This window comes from Macrobrachium nipponense, chromosome 18 (assembly GCF_015104395.2).
Source record: "Macrobrachium nipponense isolate FS-2020 chromosome 18, ASM1510439v2, whole genome shotgun sequence".
Classification (NCBI taxonomy): Eukaryota; Metazoa; Arthropoda; class Malacostraca; order Decapoda; family Palaemonidae; genus Macrobrachium; species Macrobrachium nipponense.
The window spans coordinates 75,368,140-75,385,639 of record NC_087211.1 but is presented as its reverse complement, the minus strand read 5'-3'; the positions used below and the strand labels follow the sequence as shown (position 1 = coordinate 75,385,639).

Genomic DNA, 17,500 nt, shown 5'->3' with positions numbered 1-17,500 from the left:
ATAAGTTCATTCCCTTTATCTCTTCAATACACTCCTCTCTCTCTCTCTCTTCTCTCTCTCTCTCTCTCTTCTCTCTCTCTCTCTCTCTCCTTCTTTTACACCCACTTTATCATCCCCATTTATTAAAGTATTTGCTCACTCCTTTTATCTCTACAATGCACTCCTTCCTCTTTGGCCTCTCTTATTACTGAGCGTATATTTTTTACATCCTCACTCTCTCTATTGCTAGTACATACTACTATGCACAACGACGTAAACACACACACACACACACACAAAATCTATTACTTTTAATTGTTGTCATAACTGCCTCTTCCCGCCACCTAATAATTCCAGTTTCACTGGCATTTTTACGAAAGGGATGAAACAACCTACAGGAGCTAATTGTAGTGGTAACAGTCAAGGAGGAAGCACAAAAATACCAAGTACTGCTGTACTAAATGTAATGATAAAATGAAATCCATCAAAAAACTTCTAAAGGGTTTTCCAACTCAAGAGAGGCAAAATATAACACCATAAAGCCACATCTCACATATATTGTGAAGAACCAGCAATCCTCTAAGGATTTGATAATTCAGTGGCTATTTCTTTCCGCCTACTGCCAGGCTTTGGAAATATCTTTCTTTTGTTCTTCCTGACTATTATAACCTCCAATCCTTCAAAAGACAAAAATGTTTGTTATTTCCTTTGTATTTTTATCACAGTTTATATATAAATAAACTAATGATAAATAGGCCAATCGAAAAATAATAACAGTAAATCATCACCATCATTTTTATGAGATCTCAAATAAGAAAATTACAAGCAATGATCAAAATTATCGTAACATAGTAATATTCGATATCCTTATAGCGACCTTCAGAACTTTTCCTCTGTTGCTAATTGGTATAATCCTTACCAAAAACACAGCATCTCTGAATAATAAGAACTTCTGACATGTAGCCAAATTACAGTCACCTTCCAGTTCACATATCTTTGACCTCTAATGGTGCAACAATTGACATAATAGATGAATCTTAAAGTTCTGTTACAATAACACTGCTTCAGTACCTTTACAAGATAAAAAAAAAATATTCCGCAGCTATAGTATCATATATCTCTCTCAGGAAAGACAATTATAAAAGACGATTGTAGAAACTACAGTGACGAAAAACTACAGGGACAAGAAGAATTTAAGAGTGTGTAGCTGAAGGACCCAAACATCTGGTGAACTGATCAGTTTGATGATGGTTGCTAATATCAGCAAAGCTAAATTTACTTTCATACTATAAAAGGCAATTGAGAGCCACAAGAGAATAAGCATTAGGGACCCCACTTCATGAAAGGCTGGCCTAACAGCTTACATTTCCTTGTAATAGACTTCTACAAAGATATTAAAAAGAAAATCAGCAAAACAATTAGTTATCTATTTATTGATATCCTGACAAATCTTTTGACTAGTGCGGGGCTCTGCAAACACTAAAGCCATGGATCACATGCTCTCCTGTACTTGGGCAAGTCATGAGGCTAAAATACACTAAGCTTCATTAACTATAACCAAAACACAGGGGTCTTTGGAGCATTCCTTAGGGCTAATGACTATTTTTACTTCATTCCTTTCCTCTCTTCAAATAAGGATGTTCCAATTTTTTCACTCATGCTCTAATTTCAAATAAAATATATGAACATTATCTTGCTTCAGGCTTCTGACCATCACACTCAATCTTTTCTATTCAAATTTAAAATTTTATGAATGGATATGTTTCAATCTATGTATTTCACACCAAACCTCCTCTTCAACATTAATTCAACAATACACATGCTTATGCGGCACCTTAGATGTAATCAAAACCATGTTTTTTTTTAGATAACAACAGAAGAAGAAACACACAAAAAGGCAGATTTAATATCTCTTGTATTAGAAATCTCAGATATTAAACTTTATTTCCATATTACTTGAATCACCCCTGACTAGCTTAAGATGATTATACAAAAAGAACTGTTTGAAGTGAAGAGAAACAATCTAAAAGACCAACCTAATATCATATGACATCTTTAAAAAAATTCTCACCCTTCTTTGTAGTATTAAATGGCTTTTACAATTATCTCTCAAGAATTACATAAAAATTGTTGACTACACAACAAAAAGAATAATCAAAGCTAACATCCCTCATGAGACACAATGACAAACATAACAGCTTCTTAAATACTTCTACAAAACCATAAAGACCCAAGGACAACCAATGACAGTCATCCGTTCATGCATGTCATGATTGCACAGAACTGCCAAACCTAATAACAGCAAATTACATTTCTTAACTAATTCATCCTTGACAATTCAATTTCAGTTAACCGACTAAGTGTCGGAGTTAAATAGTTATGTAAAAGCTTCGTACAAACTAACGACTAAAAATTTTCTTACCTTGCTCAGATCACCCAACGTTAGAGTCCAATCTATCACTTTTTTTATCAAGAAAGCCTCGGTAATGGAAAATTTAATCACAGGTCTAAAGGAAAAACAGAGGAAAGAAAAGAGTATGCCTGAGCCGTAACAAACAGTAATTTGAAAGCCTCCTAAAAGAGAAGAGGTATAATTTTCAGTACATCAGTCTCTCGGTTATAATTTCTTACATGGAAGTAACCATGTATGTAATGGTCACTCTGATAATGTTCTATGAATAAAATATCTATAACTTCATGAATGAACTATTACATAGCTACCAGAAAGGTAAACCATATCAATGGTATCAAGTACTCTTTACAATATGAGTACTTTGCAATGTACCGGATATATTTGCAAGCTGAAGAACTTCCAAAAACATCTGCAGAGCCAAATTACAAATGTACAGAATGTTGCAGTTGTATTAAATAATATGAATCAAAAGTTCTAAAATGTAATCTATTGTCCTAAAAATAATAATTAAATGCTACCTAATTTGCCAATACAGGATGTTTTACTATAACTCTTTACCTAAAAAAAAAAAAAAAAAAAAAAAAAAAAAAAAAAAAAAAAAAACCCAAAAAAAAAAAAAAAAAAAAAAAAGGTAATTGAAGCTTACTTTGACAGTAAAGATATAAACACCAAGAGCAAAAAGGTGAGGTGGCTCTAGATGATATTCTCCCATCTTATGTAAGACACCATAATAACACTTCACTTCAAAGATGAATAGTATGCCAAGTCCAAAATATAATATCCATAATTTACGAGATATAACAATAAAGTTTTATAGTAGTTATTCTAAGAGAAAAATTTAATCTCTCTAAATCTCTTATTTCATCAGGAAGGCTGATGGTACAGAAACCTTAATTCAGTATAGGTATATGCAAGGCTGACGAAAAGAAAATGAAGGAAAGCATGTAAGAGTGGCTTAACACCAGAGGTGTCACAGAATTGAATCATGATAGAAGGTAAATTCAAACCAGAGGAAGAGGAGAAGGACAGAAATTCCAAAGTTTGATTACAAAGGAAGAATCAACTGGCTGCTAATTAACTGGCACTAAAGCGAGGGACAAGTCCCTGAACTTCGTAATCAGAGGGCTCCTGATTTTCACCAAACACTTGCATGCAAACTGTTCAAAATAACAAAGAAAATATAAGCATGGCACTTCCCAGTACCCTTTTATCTAACATAAAATCTCCAAAGTCAAAGCAAACATTTTGCAAACCTATCTTTGTACTGTTGGCTTGTGGCAGAGGGTTGAAATACACAATCAACCATGCAATGGAGTTAATGAACGAGGAAAATCCAGCAAGCAAGGACAAAAACTGCCTTGCATAAATGTCTTATTGCTGAAAAAAAACCAACTACAAAATGACGACATCCAGTACACGACATCAAGGAAGAACACTGATATTACAGAATTAAATTATAATATATTAACATAGTTCCATTACCCTTTGATCACACCAAGTTAAAAGTCAATGAATTACATGACATGAAGTTATTAATCACTGTTCTCACTTCCTGTGACACAACAAAACAAAAAACAATACTTTGTAAATAGACCAATACTAATGTGCAACTTGACTCTCAAGGTAGCTGCTGATAATTATGTTACACCTGGAACTCTAAATTTGGAAACTTGTCGAGACGAGCTGTAATTAATCCTGTTTACCAAACAGGCTGGGAGCTAGCAGCACCTTCTGCGGCTTTATTTTACAAACCAACAAAATGCTCAGTCAACCTAAGACAAAAAAATAAGTCGACCATGTTGTATACAATAATAAGAAATGGATAAAATATGATACACCAACATCAGCATGCCCAAACACTAAAGCACACCACAGTATGTTAGTTACCAATATTCAGTACATACTTTCTTTTTTCATTAAATAGCAATATGTAATACAATTCTCATTTATTTACCACTTGTATCACAAGAAAAGTAGAGATAATTGAGACTCGGGAGAAACTGAAATAAGCTCAATCATAAATAAACGAAAACAGCAATAAGTGAAGTTCAATTCACTGGAGTACAGCAGTGTACTTCAAATCTCAAATGCACAACCATTCAAAGATTAAAAAAAAAAAAAAGAACCCCTGGGAAGACCTTGATAAAGAGCCACGAGACCTTAATCTAATGAGCAGCACTACAGAAAGATAAAAATTGCTTCGTATTGGCACAGATAACACCGACAGTTACAGACATCATCAGTCCATTTGAGGCCTCTAATACTCGACTTATTATATGCTCGTAATAGTACACACTTGACTTTTACCTTGGAACCACAGCTTTACATTATCACAATCCATAAAGGGGATACCCTCTTGGCAAATAAAAAACACCATTGAAAATTCCTTTACAGCTTTTACACAGAGTCTATGCAGGGGATAACAGTGAACAGTAAATCGATATACTGCATACAATAAATCGAAGATAATGTTCAAGTGGTCACAAAGACTCACATGAACTCAACACAAACTCATACGCAAGATAACATGCTGTTGGAATACTTTGTTTTTGGAGTAAATCAAAGTGGTAATGCTTGCCCTGTTCAGAATCCTCCAAAGCATAAAAATATACCGTTATTTCCAACCACATATACGTCAAATATTTATTTAACCAAGATGATCACAATATTACTATTTTCAGCCAAAGATTCAAAGAGATTCAACCAAAAGCACCACTTGCTTTGGGAACATACAAAAGAGATTTACTTTCTGTATCCATAAGATGGCCTTTTATGTTCTAGAGTTTGCATTTTGTTCTGATAATCATGAGCTCCTAACTCTCTTTTCCTTTTCTCCCTAGTAAACATTCAGTAGAAAATTAAGATTAAAATAAACTCATCAGCCATTACAGTGTTGACATTTAGAGAACCAGGATAACTGACCTTCCTCAATTCAAACCACTTTTCTCAGAATACCATGTGCGGCGATACTGTATTTCAACATTCACCTTGTTTATCTTTCAGTTACAATTCTATTACATTAAAAAAAAAAATTTCTTGGGGGGAGGGGGGGATGCATGTAACTGTGCATCTACCAACCTGAGATCATAAATTATTATTCAACAAAAATGTATGTTAAGACAGCTGCCAATTGCGATGTATTCTTTGGAAGTCTTATTTTCAAGAATGTGAAAACTTTTTACAACTACCTAACAGCAATAGTCTCCATTGTTTTGTCTTATCCTGTGCAGTAGTTACTACTCCCTAAGAGATGACTATTAGATATCAAATAAAAAATAAATGACAGCTTCACCACACCATATATGAAGAAAAGAAATCCCTTCACCTGAAAAGAGAAAATTACCAGTAAAAATTTAAGAAAGCAATTCCTGGTACTCACCAACATTTGACTTAATCTGATTATCCTGGGGTATAACTAGAAGAGGCACTATACCAGCCAAGCCAATTGCAATAGCTGCAATAATAGAACAAATCCAGGGCTGGTATTCTGTAGCAAGGATAGTCAAACTGTCCATATGGTCACCTTGCAACCAATAACTAGGCCAGGGAGGCCACACAACCATGTTAGATTCCATGGTTGCTTCTGGCCATTCTGGGCTTGAGTTTTGCATCCCTCTGCAAAAGACAGATTGCCATTAATTTATGGTCGACAATCAAAATATGCTTTTATATGTATGTATACTGTACACATATGGCAACCTACTAATAGCTGAACATCCATAACCATACCGTAACTTTAAAAATTCTCAAAAGACCTTGGTAAATATCTGAACAAATAAATATATGTAATAAGATACAGTATTCATTTTCTGATATGCTGAATAATTTAAAAAAATTCACAGTACATATCACAACAGCTTCCAAAAGGAGACTAATTTGCTTTTAAATAAAAGTACTTAAATGACTCATTAGAGCAGCAATTAGAGATGACTGCCAAACACTCCCACATTATGTATAACTTCATTACCCTATATGAATAACTTGTAAAATATTGTATATTCAAAAGGAGCAAATTCACTGTAGTACTCTCAAAATATAGGGAAATGGCATTTAAATTCATTTCTTTCACTACACTTAATCTAAGGTAGCTAATACTTACTGATAGCTAAAGGTGTATTTTAAAGTTTAGATACATAAGATAGCTCAAGGATATACAACATTCTTACCTTTAATCTAACCCAGATGACGTTCATATATCACACATAAAAAACCTGGAACACAAAGAGATAATAACATTAACCCTTACATCCAACATATAACTTACATTATCTGCAGCAGATGCTGGTAAAATACTTTATTACTAATTTGCAGCTAACTGACATTCATATCACCTGCGTATTCTTGAAGCTATTATGTCATCTATTGTATTCCTGATATTCTAAAAAGCTCAGCAAGGTGAATTTTTGGGTCGTAACATGAAATATCCTACTATAAGTACTAGAAAAGAATGGACAGGAAGATACTGTACTGTAAATAATAATCAGTGCTAGAAGAAACAGAACACATCTGCATCTTTTTCTACTGAGGTGAAAAAAAAATAACAATATCATAGCCACATCAGTAAGACAAAGAGTTAAATTTTCACATACTAGAGCCAATGCTTTTAGGTAAGTATAACACACTGGTTATTTCTTCTACATATTCCCTTAACTTATTCAGAGGGCAATAAAGTAATGTAGATAGTGGGGGAGGAGGGGGGGAGTATTTGCAGATTAATATCCTTCATCTTACATTAATAAAGTTAATCAAAAGGGAAAATTGTTTCCAAGCATTGTATTTAATCCCACAAAAATAGGAAAAAGCCTACATTACCATATTCTAGCAAAATTACCATAAACTCCTATCATCTCAAAAGAAGGAAGGGATGAAAATTCAGCAAAAACAAATAAACAAATGTAAAAAATATCAAGCTTATTAGAACTGAGGGCATAACTGTATTGACAATAAGTCAGGATTCATTCAAACAGACAAAGACTATAATTATCTTAAAGTAGTATAACTAACTAAATAACAGTATTAAGTAACATCCTCTAACTTAAAACAACAACAAACACCTTTCGTGTAGACTGTAATGCCCATCCTTTTCCAACATGCAATAGCAAACAATTAACCAAGTATTTTCCAGTAATTCACAAAAAACTTGTTTAGGCATAAAATAGTAAGACCCTTTTCCATCTAATATAGCCATCAGTAATTTCCAAATAAAACAAGGTTTTTAATAAGCTGTACAAGTACTTAATACAACTTTTGAGGTATATGAAAGACAGAATGTATGGCAGTTTGAACATGGGCTACTCATGCTATGTGTAAAAGTCTTACACAATGGGCAAAGACAGCATCAGAATGAGCTTTGAACTAATCAAACAGTAATGAGCCAACCTTTCAGGAGATAAGAACAGATACGCTTATGATTTAGGAGACATATTTCTTCACTTGGGCACAGATAATGGTACAGATACCCTTATCTCCATCCACATCATTATTCAGCTACTCTAAAAACAAGATGGTACAGACTAAGTCAAACAAGCTGATAATAGAATGAGAGACTGAATACCTAGTACTCATTAAGCACAGAAACCATAACAACCTTGCTTTCCATGAAAGTGGAAAGCCTTCTATTAACAGAGAAACCCTTTGGAAGCAGCAAAGGCAATGATACACATAACTAAGAACTCAGCAAAGACAATGGTACACATAATCATTATGAACTCGTAACACCTTTTTAATTTTGATCACCATTACAATGCAATGATCAATACTTAGCACAACAAATCCTTTAAGGAATTTACTCCAGATACTGAATCCTGCTCAAACGTAAAATCTATCACAGAAATCAAGGTGTTAACTGTGACTGACAGATGACAATCATTCCCTTAAAAATTCATAAAAAATATGGCACCTTATTCAAAACATCAGGAATATCAGTAATTTTCTGATCCACAAAATTTGTCAGTTTTCTGGTAACTCAATGTATACGTATAAGTCTTCTTTGATAAAATGCTGGAAGTATTCAATTACGAAAACATTTTGAATGTTTAAATTCATGATTTAATCTCTTTCTTTAACTAATTAATCAGTTACCAGAATGTCAAACAGAAAAAATTGTAACCTGAACAACATCCAAATTAATACTACAATCATTTTAACTTTCCACAAAAAGAACATGGGTTCAAAATTACCAACTCAAACTTTCCTAGTTCCCAAGACCACAAAAAAATGCTAATGTACATAAAACTTGAGTATTGAAGTGAAATCTGCTACACAATAACATGATATGTCAATGCAGTATAAATCACTTGCATCATATTTGCACTAATTTCATTGTTTCCCAAAATACTTCCACAATTATCAACATCAATATATAAAAATATAATTAGACTGTCACGATGAGTGCAAAAAACTTTGACATGCCGCTTTAAAAAATGTTATGAGAAAAACACAGACAACTTCAGTAAGACTGAAAATCCTCAGCAACCACAAAAGGGTTAATGAACTTGAGCTCACCTGAACTAAAGCCAGCACATTTATCACAGCAAATCTCACAAAAGCACCAATCAAAACGAACCTTTTCTGAAAGAATGAAATTGAAGGCCAAGGACAGAAACGGCAAACTGTTTCTAAACCTAAGTGGATCTTCCTATTTCAAAACCTAACACATACAGTACGCAGCACGAAAATGTCCTTCAACATAATATATAGAACAGCACACTACTACAAATCCATATTCACATTATTACTAAGTATATTGCAACCTTTCCAAGTCACCAAATTTTGAGAACTCAAATATTACTGTATACCTGACCAGAACTTTTTCCAAATAAAATGTGTTGAGATTATGAAGTGCAAGATTACTGGAACATCAAAAGGGGAACTTTAGCCTTGAGCAAAGTAATTTCAATAAAGGATATGTAACACCAATTTACATATGCTTCACATACAAAGCCTTTATGGGTAACCAAATTCTACTATGGATGGTAAGGCACAGAACTGCGTGCCTAGCAAGTGTCTTTACTTAGGCAAGTATCAGCTGACTGTCACTACATTTGAACGGATGCCAGCTTAGTCTTGGCAGATCTCAAAATATAGCAGCCATGCTGTAACTGCGCATGATTGTTCAGTGGTTGTAAAATCTCATTATATAAAATCTCATTATACTAATCATAATGAATTAAATTTTGCTCTATTCACTTTTTACGAACTTGCACAGACAGTATTGGGTAAATATTGTGCCAGTTAAACAATCCCAACAAGGCTATTAAGGGAGCTTACAAACAAGATCCACTTGAACTGTGAAGAACACTAGTCTAGTTACTATAAGTATAAATGACACCTTATACATGAAGCACTTGTTCCTTAGATATTTGTCAAGCTGAATGACAACCAAATATAATTAGGCATAGTCAACATAGAATACTCATCACACTCAATTAGAGACCTATACTAAACTCAAGATCCACAGGACTGCAGTAACAGTAGATTATGATTAGTATTAAAAAAAAAAAAAAAAAAAACTCATGAAGGAAAAAACAAAGAACCATGTGGATACCCTACCTCCTTTCATGTGACATACTAGTAGCTCTGACATTTAACTGAAATGGGTGGGTACGTTGTGATACCTAGTAATAAGACTGTGGAAAGTTAGCATCTGAGAAGGATGCCAATCTAATAATACTATTTACTTCCACCCTGCTTTTGATATTGTACATGCCAGTCTTAATTCATTTCATGTTCAATCTAACCTACAATTGTGGGCATGACCTAGGTATACAAGGAATTTAGGTCCAACCTCTTCAATGTAAGAATGAATAGCTATAGCCTAGTAGCCTAGGTATAGTTAGTAGGCTAAACCTAGCCTGAGCAAGTGCATCCTAAAAGCGAACATTTCGCAGTATTACGATCTCATAACACCCTGTTTAGTCTTTCCAAGCACAAATATTACGATTCCGCTGGCAAAATAATGATTTCCGAGGCACAAACTACCTATAATAAAGGCTCGTTGAACCAAACGATAAGTATACCTAGTACCTAGTAGTTTGCATCGCCAAATCAAAACCCTTGGCTAACCTGCCTAGCCTAACCATCGTCGTTAAATGCGCAGAGTTGCTAAAGTGAATATGAATGAAAAGATGTAAAACGTGAATGGGGCGGTTTTCTCACGATGAAAACAAGAAACACTGAGGGGGGGAGTAGCGTATTCCTGCAGCCCTAATTTCCCCAACAAGAAAAATAGGCATTGCCTGGATGGCCACATTACACAAATATATGAACAATGGTGATTTTGACATGAGGGATTCACACGTACACTTATCATAAGCACATGATAATGATGAAAAGCTGCCAACCAAAATGTTTCACAGTAACATTGACTCGTTACACATCACTATCGCCATGGGTTACGTTTCGCACTGAGTGTTGGGATATAAAGGCTCTACCAGAGACCTTATACCTCCCAATGTTTACGTTCGGTCGACTCCATTGCCAGACGGACGACACTCGGTACAATACAGTAACTGCGTAATATATTGGTTTGATACCGTTACGAATACATAATCCTTGATAATGAAATAAAGGATATCATTTGGTTATAGCTTCTTACTCAATTGTCTTATTTACTTTACATAAAATAGAAAACGAATGATTTCAATAGGGGGCGGAGCATCCTTTGACCGCTGGGTGAAAAAACCGTACAGCAGCAAGGTTCTGTTGCAGATGTCACCCACGTCACCATCTGCCAGGCAGAACGAAGAATTGCGCGATTTTTAGAGTCATCTAATTGCAACTAAATTATTCAATGGAGTATCTTCAAGATGACTTGTTGTATTCTTCTCCCAGAGTAGCCAAATAGATATAATTGAAAAGGTCGCTTGCAGTTACACGTTACTGTTGTCTACCAGTTAAACATTCTTTGGTGGTAATCGAAAATATATGAAATCACTTCGATACAATTTCATCGGAAGACATGGCAACACGTTTCATCGGTGCTTCTTGGTTTTCATTAGATTACAGTAGGTCAATTAACATAAGTTTGTCGATTGCAATGTCATATCCCCCTCTTTGAATATTCACCCTAAAGCAGTTTTTTAAAGCATGCATTCTGGATACGCTTCGCAAAGTACATAACGGGTGGTCGTCAATCCTTCACCCTAATAACGGGAAATCTGTACGTCGTCTTGCTCGGCCAATTGTCATAGTCAAAGTGGATGTCATCTCACTGAATATTTACTAGTTGCACACAATTTGACGAGCTTATTTCACATAAATCGTATTATCCGATGTAGACTTTGGCAGTTAACAACATTACTTGTGCTTTCAGTCTCTCTCGAAGAAACACGGAAGTTGAGTCGGTTCCAACAGTTGCCCTAAGAGAATTCCAGGTCAGTCCCCCAGGAAAACTTTGGTCAGAACATGACATCAGATAATCCCAGTCCGTGATTTATATGTCAATGGTTACGTTATCTGACACTGTAGACAAGCTGGTGTTCAGTGAGAAGTTCTTCCATGTTCCTATAATTTATTCTTGAAATGTTAGCAGAGCATTCAAAAGCGCATGTTCTTAATACAATGACAGACACGAGGCAGCAGGATTTCCTGTAGTGGCCATAGTAAATGACTTGAGTTTTAAAAATATTAAGTCGTGGAATATTTTAGGAAACAGCATAGATCGTTCAACATTTGCAAACCCAGCTACATCTGATAACTATTTGTCTTTGATTATGTTCTACACCTAATAAAACTTATAAGGAAAAATTTTCCTCATCATGGACTTCAACAAAGAGCTTTAAAGATTTATAAAACCCATTAGAGAACTTACACTTTCAGAAAACTGTATAAATATCCATGGTCAAGAACGAATGAATCTTATCCTAACTGTGTAACTGATTTCAGAAATCACACAAAACCACTAAAGTATTTTGGGAAAAGATTCTTTGCAAACAAAAGACTATTTCAAGATACAGACTGGGAGAGCACAAGTCAATTAATTTCGCTTGCACATTCTTGGTTTGACTTCTCATTCTCAGATCCCATAAATTTGACAATAAAATACAGTGTCCAGGAATGCGTCCGTGCTGACCTTGACAAATAAAGACGATTTTGTTGTAACATATTGTGCTAAGAGTGAAATCAGTGAAGATTATACGACGTAAAGGACTTTACCCATTTCAAAAAGGATTAATGCCTAAATTTCCAGAAATGGTAGAAATAAATTCAATATATAATATATATTAACATAAAGACTAAACCAACATGGACTTTACTTGTCTACGACAGATAGGAGCTCGCAATCAGCATCCATCGACAGTTCCAAAGAAGCACAGAAGAGATAAATCTCACCTTTTAGGAAAGACAGTTCTCGTTTGGGATCAATAATAACGTAGAAAATTTGATAAGCAAACTACTTCCAAAAATAATGGCGATGAATCACTACGGCGTGAACTGAGTCTTTCTGCAACACTTTTGTTTACCACCAGACAATTCATCGTAAAAAAAGAAAGAAAGTGGCTTCACTGAAACTCTGGACGGGTTGAAGGTGAAGAACTTCAAGAAGCAATGAAAAAGGGCGGTTTATTGCCCAGAAGTTTCTAAAATATTTGTATTGTGAGTGACGTACCGAAAGAGATCATTAAGCAGAGGTGTTACTAAATCAACGAATTCTTCAAAAGAATTTTATGAGCGTATGCTATAAAACTAAAAATACGTATGTGTTATAAGGAAAAATGCCTATGAGCTGGCAAAGGAACTCACAAACTTGGCGGGAAATGTCATAAATGTCATCAATTTACCTCTTGATTTAGTTACGCCTTTCCTTCCTTACCGAATGGTTTTGAGAATGAGAATAATAAAGAAAGAATTTCTTGAGGGAAAATACAGAACGTAAAAAAAAAAAAAATACGACAAAGAATTCATTTTAAGTTCAACCTAGCGCTTAGGTATGGATTTGCATTGCTCTTTTAAATTGTTGTCTGCTTTTAAGTACATAACATTTTTAAAGTAATGTACGTATGAGAATGTGCGCCTGTACATTGTCCATAGGAGTCATCGTATAGCTGATATCGCAAACAAGTAATTGTTAAACAGTTGTCAAGAATTTTTTTTTACAAGACATTGTCTTTTAAAGCGTACCTTTTTTTTTTCTTAAGAAAACATGGACATTTCTGAATGACCAATATCATTGTCTAATTCTACTCATATTTTGTGAAATACTACGAATATTAAAAAGTTCGTAACAGAAAATAAACATTGCATATGTCTGCTGAATGGTAGACCGTGTTGACGTTACAGAACTTGCCCCTCGGGAGATCTCACCCCGCCCCGCCCACACCCTACTCCGCTAACACCCTAAGGTGTTAGGACCACTCCTCCCCCAACCCCACCTGCGCTCGCACCATCAGGAAGACAACCCCCGCCCCCCCGAACCACGACTACACCAGCTCTCCCCCTCAATTTACCTGTGGTGGCGAATACTCGGAGAGAAAGTCCATGAAACTGACCTTAATTTTACCTTTCTTGGGGTTTTTCATTCATGGCAGCACCTGGACTTTCGTTTTGCTACCGCTATCAGAGAATAAGAAACACTCTCCTCTTGAATTCGATCTCAAGTGAAAGGGCATTCGTTGATAATATTATTATTATTATTATCATTATTATTATATTGCTGTTGTTATTGATATTATTATTATCATTGTTGTTAATACTGCTATTGTTACTGAAGATGATGTATACACATTCATGCAGACCGCAAATAAAAGGAGAGAGAGAGAGAGAGAGAGAGAGAGAGAGAGAGAGCTACTAATACTACATACAAACAATGCTAGCAATTCAATAGCACACACAGCCCCAGAACTACACAATACAAAGAGCATATACTCAATAAACACTGAACAACATTCTTCAGGGTTACAATAATACGGCGTAGTAGTACGAGGTTCATCCTTGCAGAGAGAGAGAGAGAGAGAGAGAGAGAGAGAGAGAGAGAGAGAGAGAGAGAGAGAGGCTGACTAAAATACAAGTTGGACAACATCCTCCCGTCAAGGTTTATTGTCCTTGTAAGGAAGAGACGGAGCCACGCTGGCTGCTTCGTGATTTTCCTTCCATAAATCAATACACGACTTCCAGATGTAATGAGTCGTGTAATGCGGCCCCTTTGTTATATGAGACGTGTATTACAAGATGTCGTGATTTGTTTAGACATCTTATACAAACTCTATATATATGAGACGTGTATTACAAGACTGTGTGATTTATTCAGACGTGCATTGTGGACTTCGTTATTTTATGGGGCGTGTATTACACGACTTTGTGATTTAAAGCGATGTGTATTATGAACTTTGCCGTTACTTGATGAGACTCTCATTCCAAGATTTCGTGATTTATTAGACGTATAAAGCGGACTTCGTTATTTTATGAGACGTGTATTACACGACTTTATATGATTTACTAAGATGTGTATTATGGATATTGTCATTATTTGCCACGACGTTTACTTCAAGACGTGTTATGGACTTCGTTATTTACTTCAAGACGTGTTATGGACTTCGTTATTTACTTCAAGACGTGTTATGGACTTCGTTATTTACTTCAAGACGTGTTATGGACTTCGTTATTTACTTTAAGACGTGTTACGGACTTCGTTATTTACTTCAAGACGTGTTAACTACGTTATTTACTTCAACACGTGTTACGGACTTCGTTATTTACTTCAAGACGTGTTATGGACTTCGTTATTTACTTCAAGACGTGTTACGGACTTCGTTATTTACTTCAAGACGTGTTATGGACTTCGTTATTTGCTTCAAGACGTGTTATGGACTTCGTTATTTACTTCAAGACGTGTTACGGACTTCGTTATTTACTTCAAGACGTGTTATGGACTTCGTTATTTGCTTCAAGACGTGTTACGGACTTCGTTATTTACTTCAAGACGTGTTACGGACTTCGTTATTTGATAAGACATGTATTGCACGACTTCATGATTTAATGTAACGTGTGTTACAGAGACTTTCTTATTTAGTGAGACGTTGGAAGCGGGAATTCGTCATTTAAGGAGACGTGTATGACACGACAGCGTAGGTACTTTATCAATACATGTGTTATAGAGAAGTCAAGCGCGTTTGTTATTACTGCTGGTCATCCGATTAGAGAAATTAAACTCCGTTGATTCTGGTCACCACTTGGATGGGTTGCCAGTAAGAAATACCAGGCGTTGTCGACACAGTGCCAATGAGCACCCTTGTGGCGGCGAGGCGTGAGGATAGCAACCCCATCCCAAAAGGGTTAGCACCTTCCGGGGTTTAATACCTTTATTTAAGCCACAGTATACAAACTGTGTACACATTAAACACAAAACTATGCAAATCAGAAACACATACAAGTGGATCTATATGCGTGTGTTTTATACTTTTTAGAAAAGTAGGTTGCTCGTTTGTATCACCATTTTGGGCAAGTATTAACTTCGTTCCAATTCCAGGAAGCTTTCTTAAGGGTTGGGGCTGGTTAGGGTACTAAGGTGTTCATCCCATAGGTCTTTGCGATGGAAATATAAGTTAAACGTAGGACGTTTCAGTATTCTCTCTCTCTCTCTCTCTCTCTCTCTCTCTCTCTCTCTCTCTCTCTCTCGTTTCACTTATACTTTCATTTAACGCCTCCTTTGATTTCACTACACTTGAGTTGATAACAGTTAACAACAATGACGATGAGAAAATCCTCCACTGGAAAGCTCTTTAATGGTTATTACCTACGATTTATTTATTTCATCTTTCCTTTCATAACTTTCTAAACTTTAAAGATTTGAACATTTTCGATTTGAGAGAAATTATTTCATACTCACATATATGTATGTACATATGTGTATATGTAATGATAATATACATATATATATTTATATTTAGATTTGATACATACATGCGCGCGCGCACACACACCTACACACACACACACACAATATATATATTATATATATATTAATATATTATAATATTTATTATAGTATATTATATATATGTGTGTGTGTGTGTGTGTGTGTGTGTGTGTGTGTGTGTCTGTGTGTGTGTTGGAAAAAAAACTGTATTTAGAAACTTGTCGTCATTTATTCAAGTCATTGTTATCTCGTCTGTGAAGTTAACATGTATATTCAATTATCGATGTAATTCTCAACAAATTATTTTTGTTCATTTTAACCGTTTGGTGCATTTAAATTTTTTTCTTATGACGCATTCGTCTATTTTTTGCTTAGCAACTAAATGGTATTTTTTGTCTTTCATAATGTGTCCGTATTACGACCTACAATAATAATAATAATAATAATAATAATAATAATAATAATAATAATAATAAAGATAATAATAATAATAGTAAAGATGGACGTATATCACTCCAAGGAGCTATTAAAACATAAAACGATCGCGCATAGAAAACGGTAAACTAGAGAGAAGTTGAGGTTAGCGCCACAATCAGGTAGCAGCGCTCCTATACAGTTTTCGCTTGAATACACAACGAGTTCGAAGAAGCGGATTCTGTCACCTCTGTAGCCCCTGGGGGGGGAGACGAAATCTCACGAGGTTTTCGTGGACGCTGACGCCCGGGTCACGCCCCCTTAGGAGACTGGAATAGGAACTGGAATACTATATTTAAGCCCAAGGCCAGTCGCTGGGACCTATACAAGACCATTTAGCGCTAAAAGGGAAATGAAGATTATAAGGTTTGAAAAGTGTAACAGGAGGAAAACCTCGCAGTTGCATTGTGAAACAAATGTTAGCAGAATGTGGAAAGTCCAGATGGAAGAAAGATGAAGGTACAATTACAGTCAGAGGAATGAAAGGGGTCGCAGCTAGGGGCCGAAAGGACGCCGCAAAGAGTATCAGTTACAGCACGCATTGCGTGGCACACTGCAATTGGTAGCTGCTTTACTTTGCGTGTTTTACCTTTTATCAGATGATTTTGTTCCGAAGTTTTCTAAGTTTTTCTTGCATCAGTTTCTACTCATTTCAGAACAAGTCCTTAGGGCGAGGACTAAGAGATTTAGATAACATACTCAGTGGTCTAGTTAAACTCATCTGTAATAATAATAATAATAATAATAATAATAATAATAATAATAATAATAATAATAAT

The 17,500-nt window shown here is 35.3% G+C and overlaps 2 protein-coding genes across 4 annotated transcripts in view; one reads left to right on the top strand and one right to left on the bottom strand.

Moving 5' to 3' along the window:
* Nucleotides 1–17,500, top strand: part of LOC135197198 (F-box/LRR-repeat protein 7-like) — a 173,556-nt gene that overhangs the window by 50,814 nt on the left and 105,242 nt on the right. The window lies entirely within an intron of this gene.
* LOC135197201 (zinc transporter ZIP13 homolog) overlaps nt 1–17,500 on the bottom strand; it is a 160,886-nt gene that overhangs the window by 77,391 nt on the left and 65,995 nt on the right. The window contains exons 1-3 of one of the 2 annotated variants that reach the window (XM_064224249.1): nt 10,695–10,847; nt 6,559–6,603; nt 5,772–6,007 (exon numbers count right to left, since the gene is read on the bottom strand). In XM_064224249.1, the coding sequence (XP_064080319.1) occupies nt 5,772–6,003 (232 nt within the window). In that variant the 5' untranslated portion in view covers nt 6,004–6,007; nt 6,559–6,603; nt 10,695–10,847. Of the gene's footprint in view, nt 1–5,771; nt 6,008–6,558; nt 6,604–10,694; nt 10,848–17,500 lie in introns of those variants that run through there. The other variant, XM_064224250.1, reaches the window with a different exon arrangement.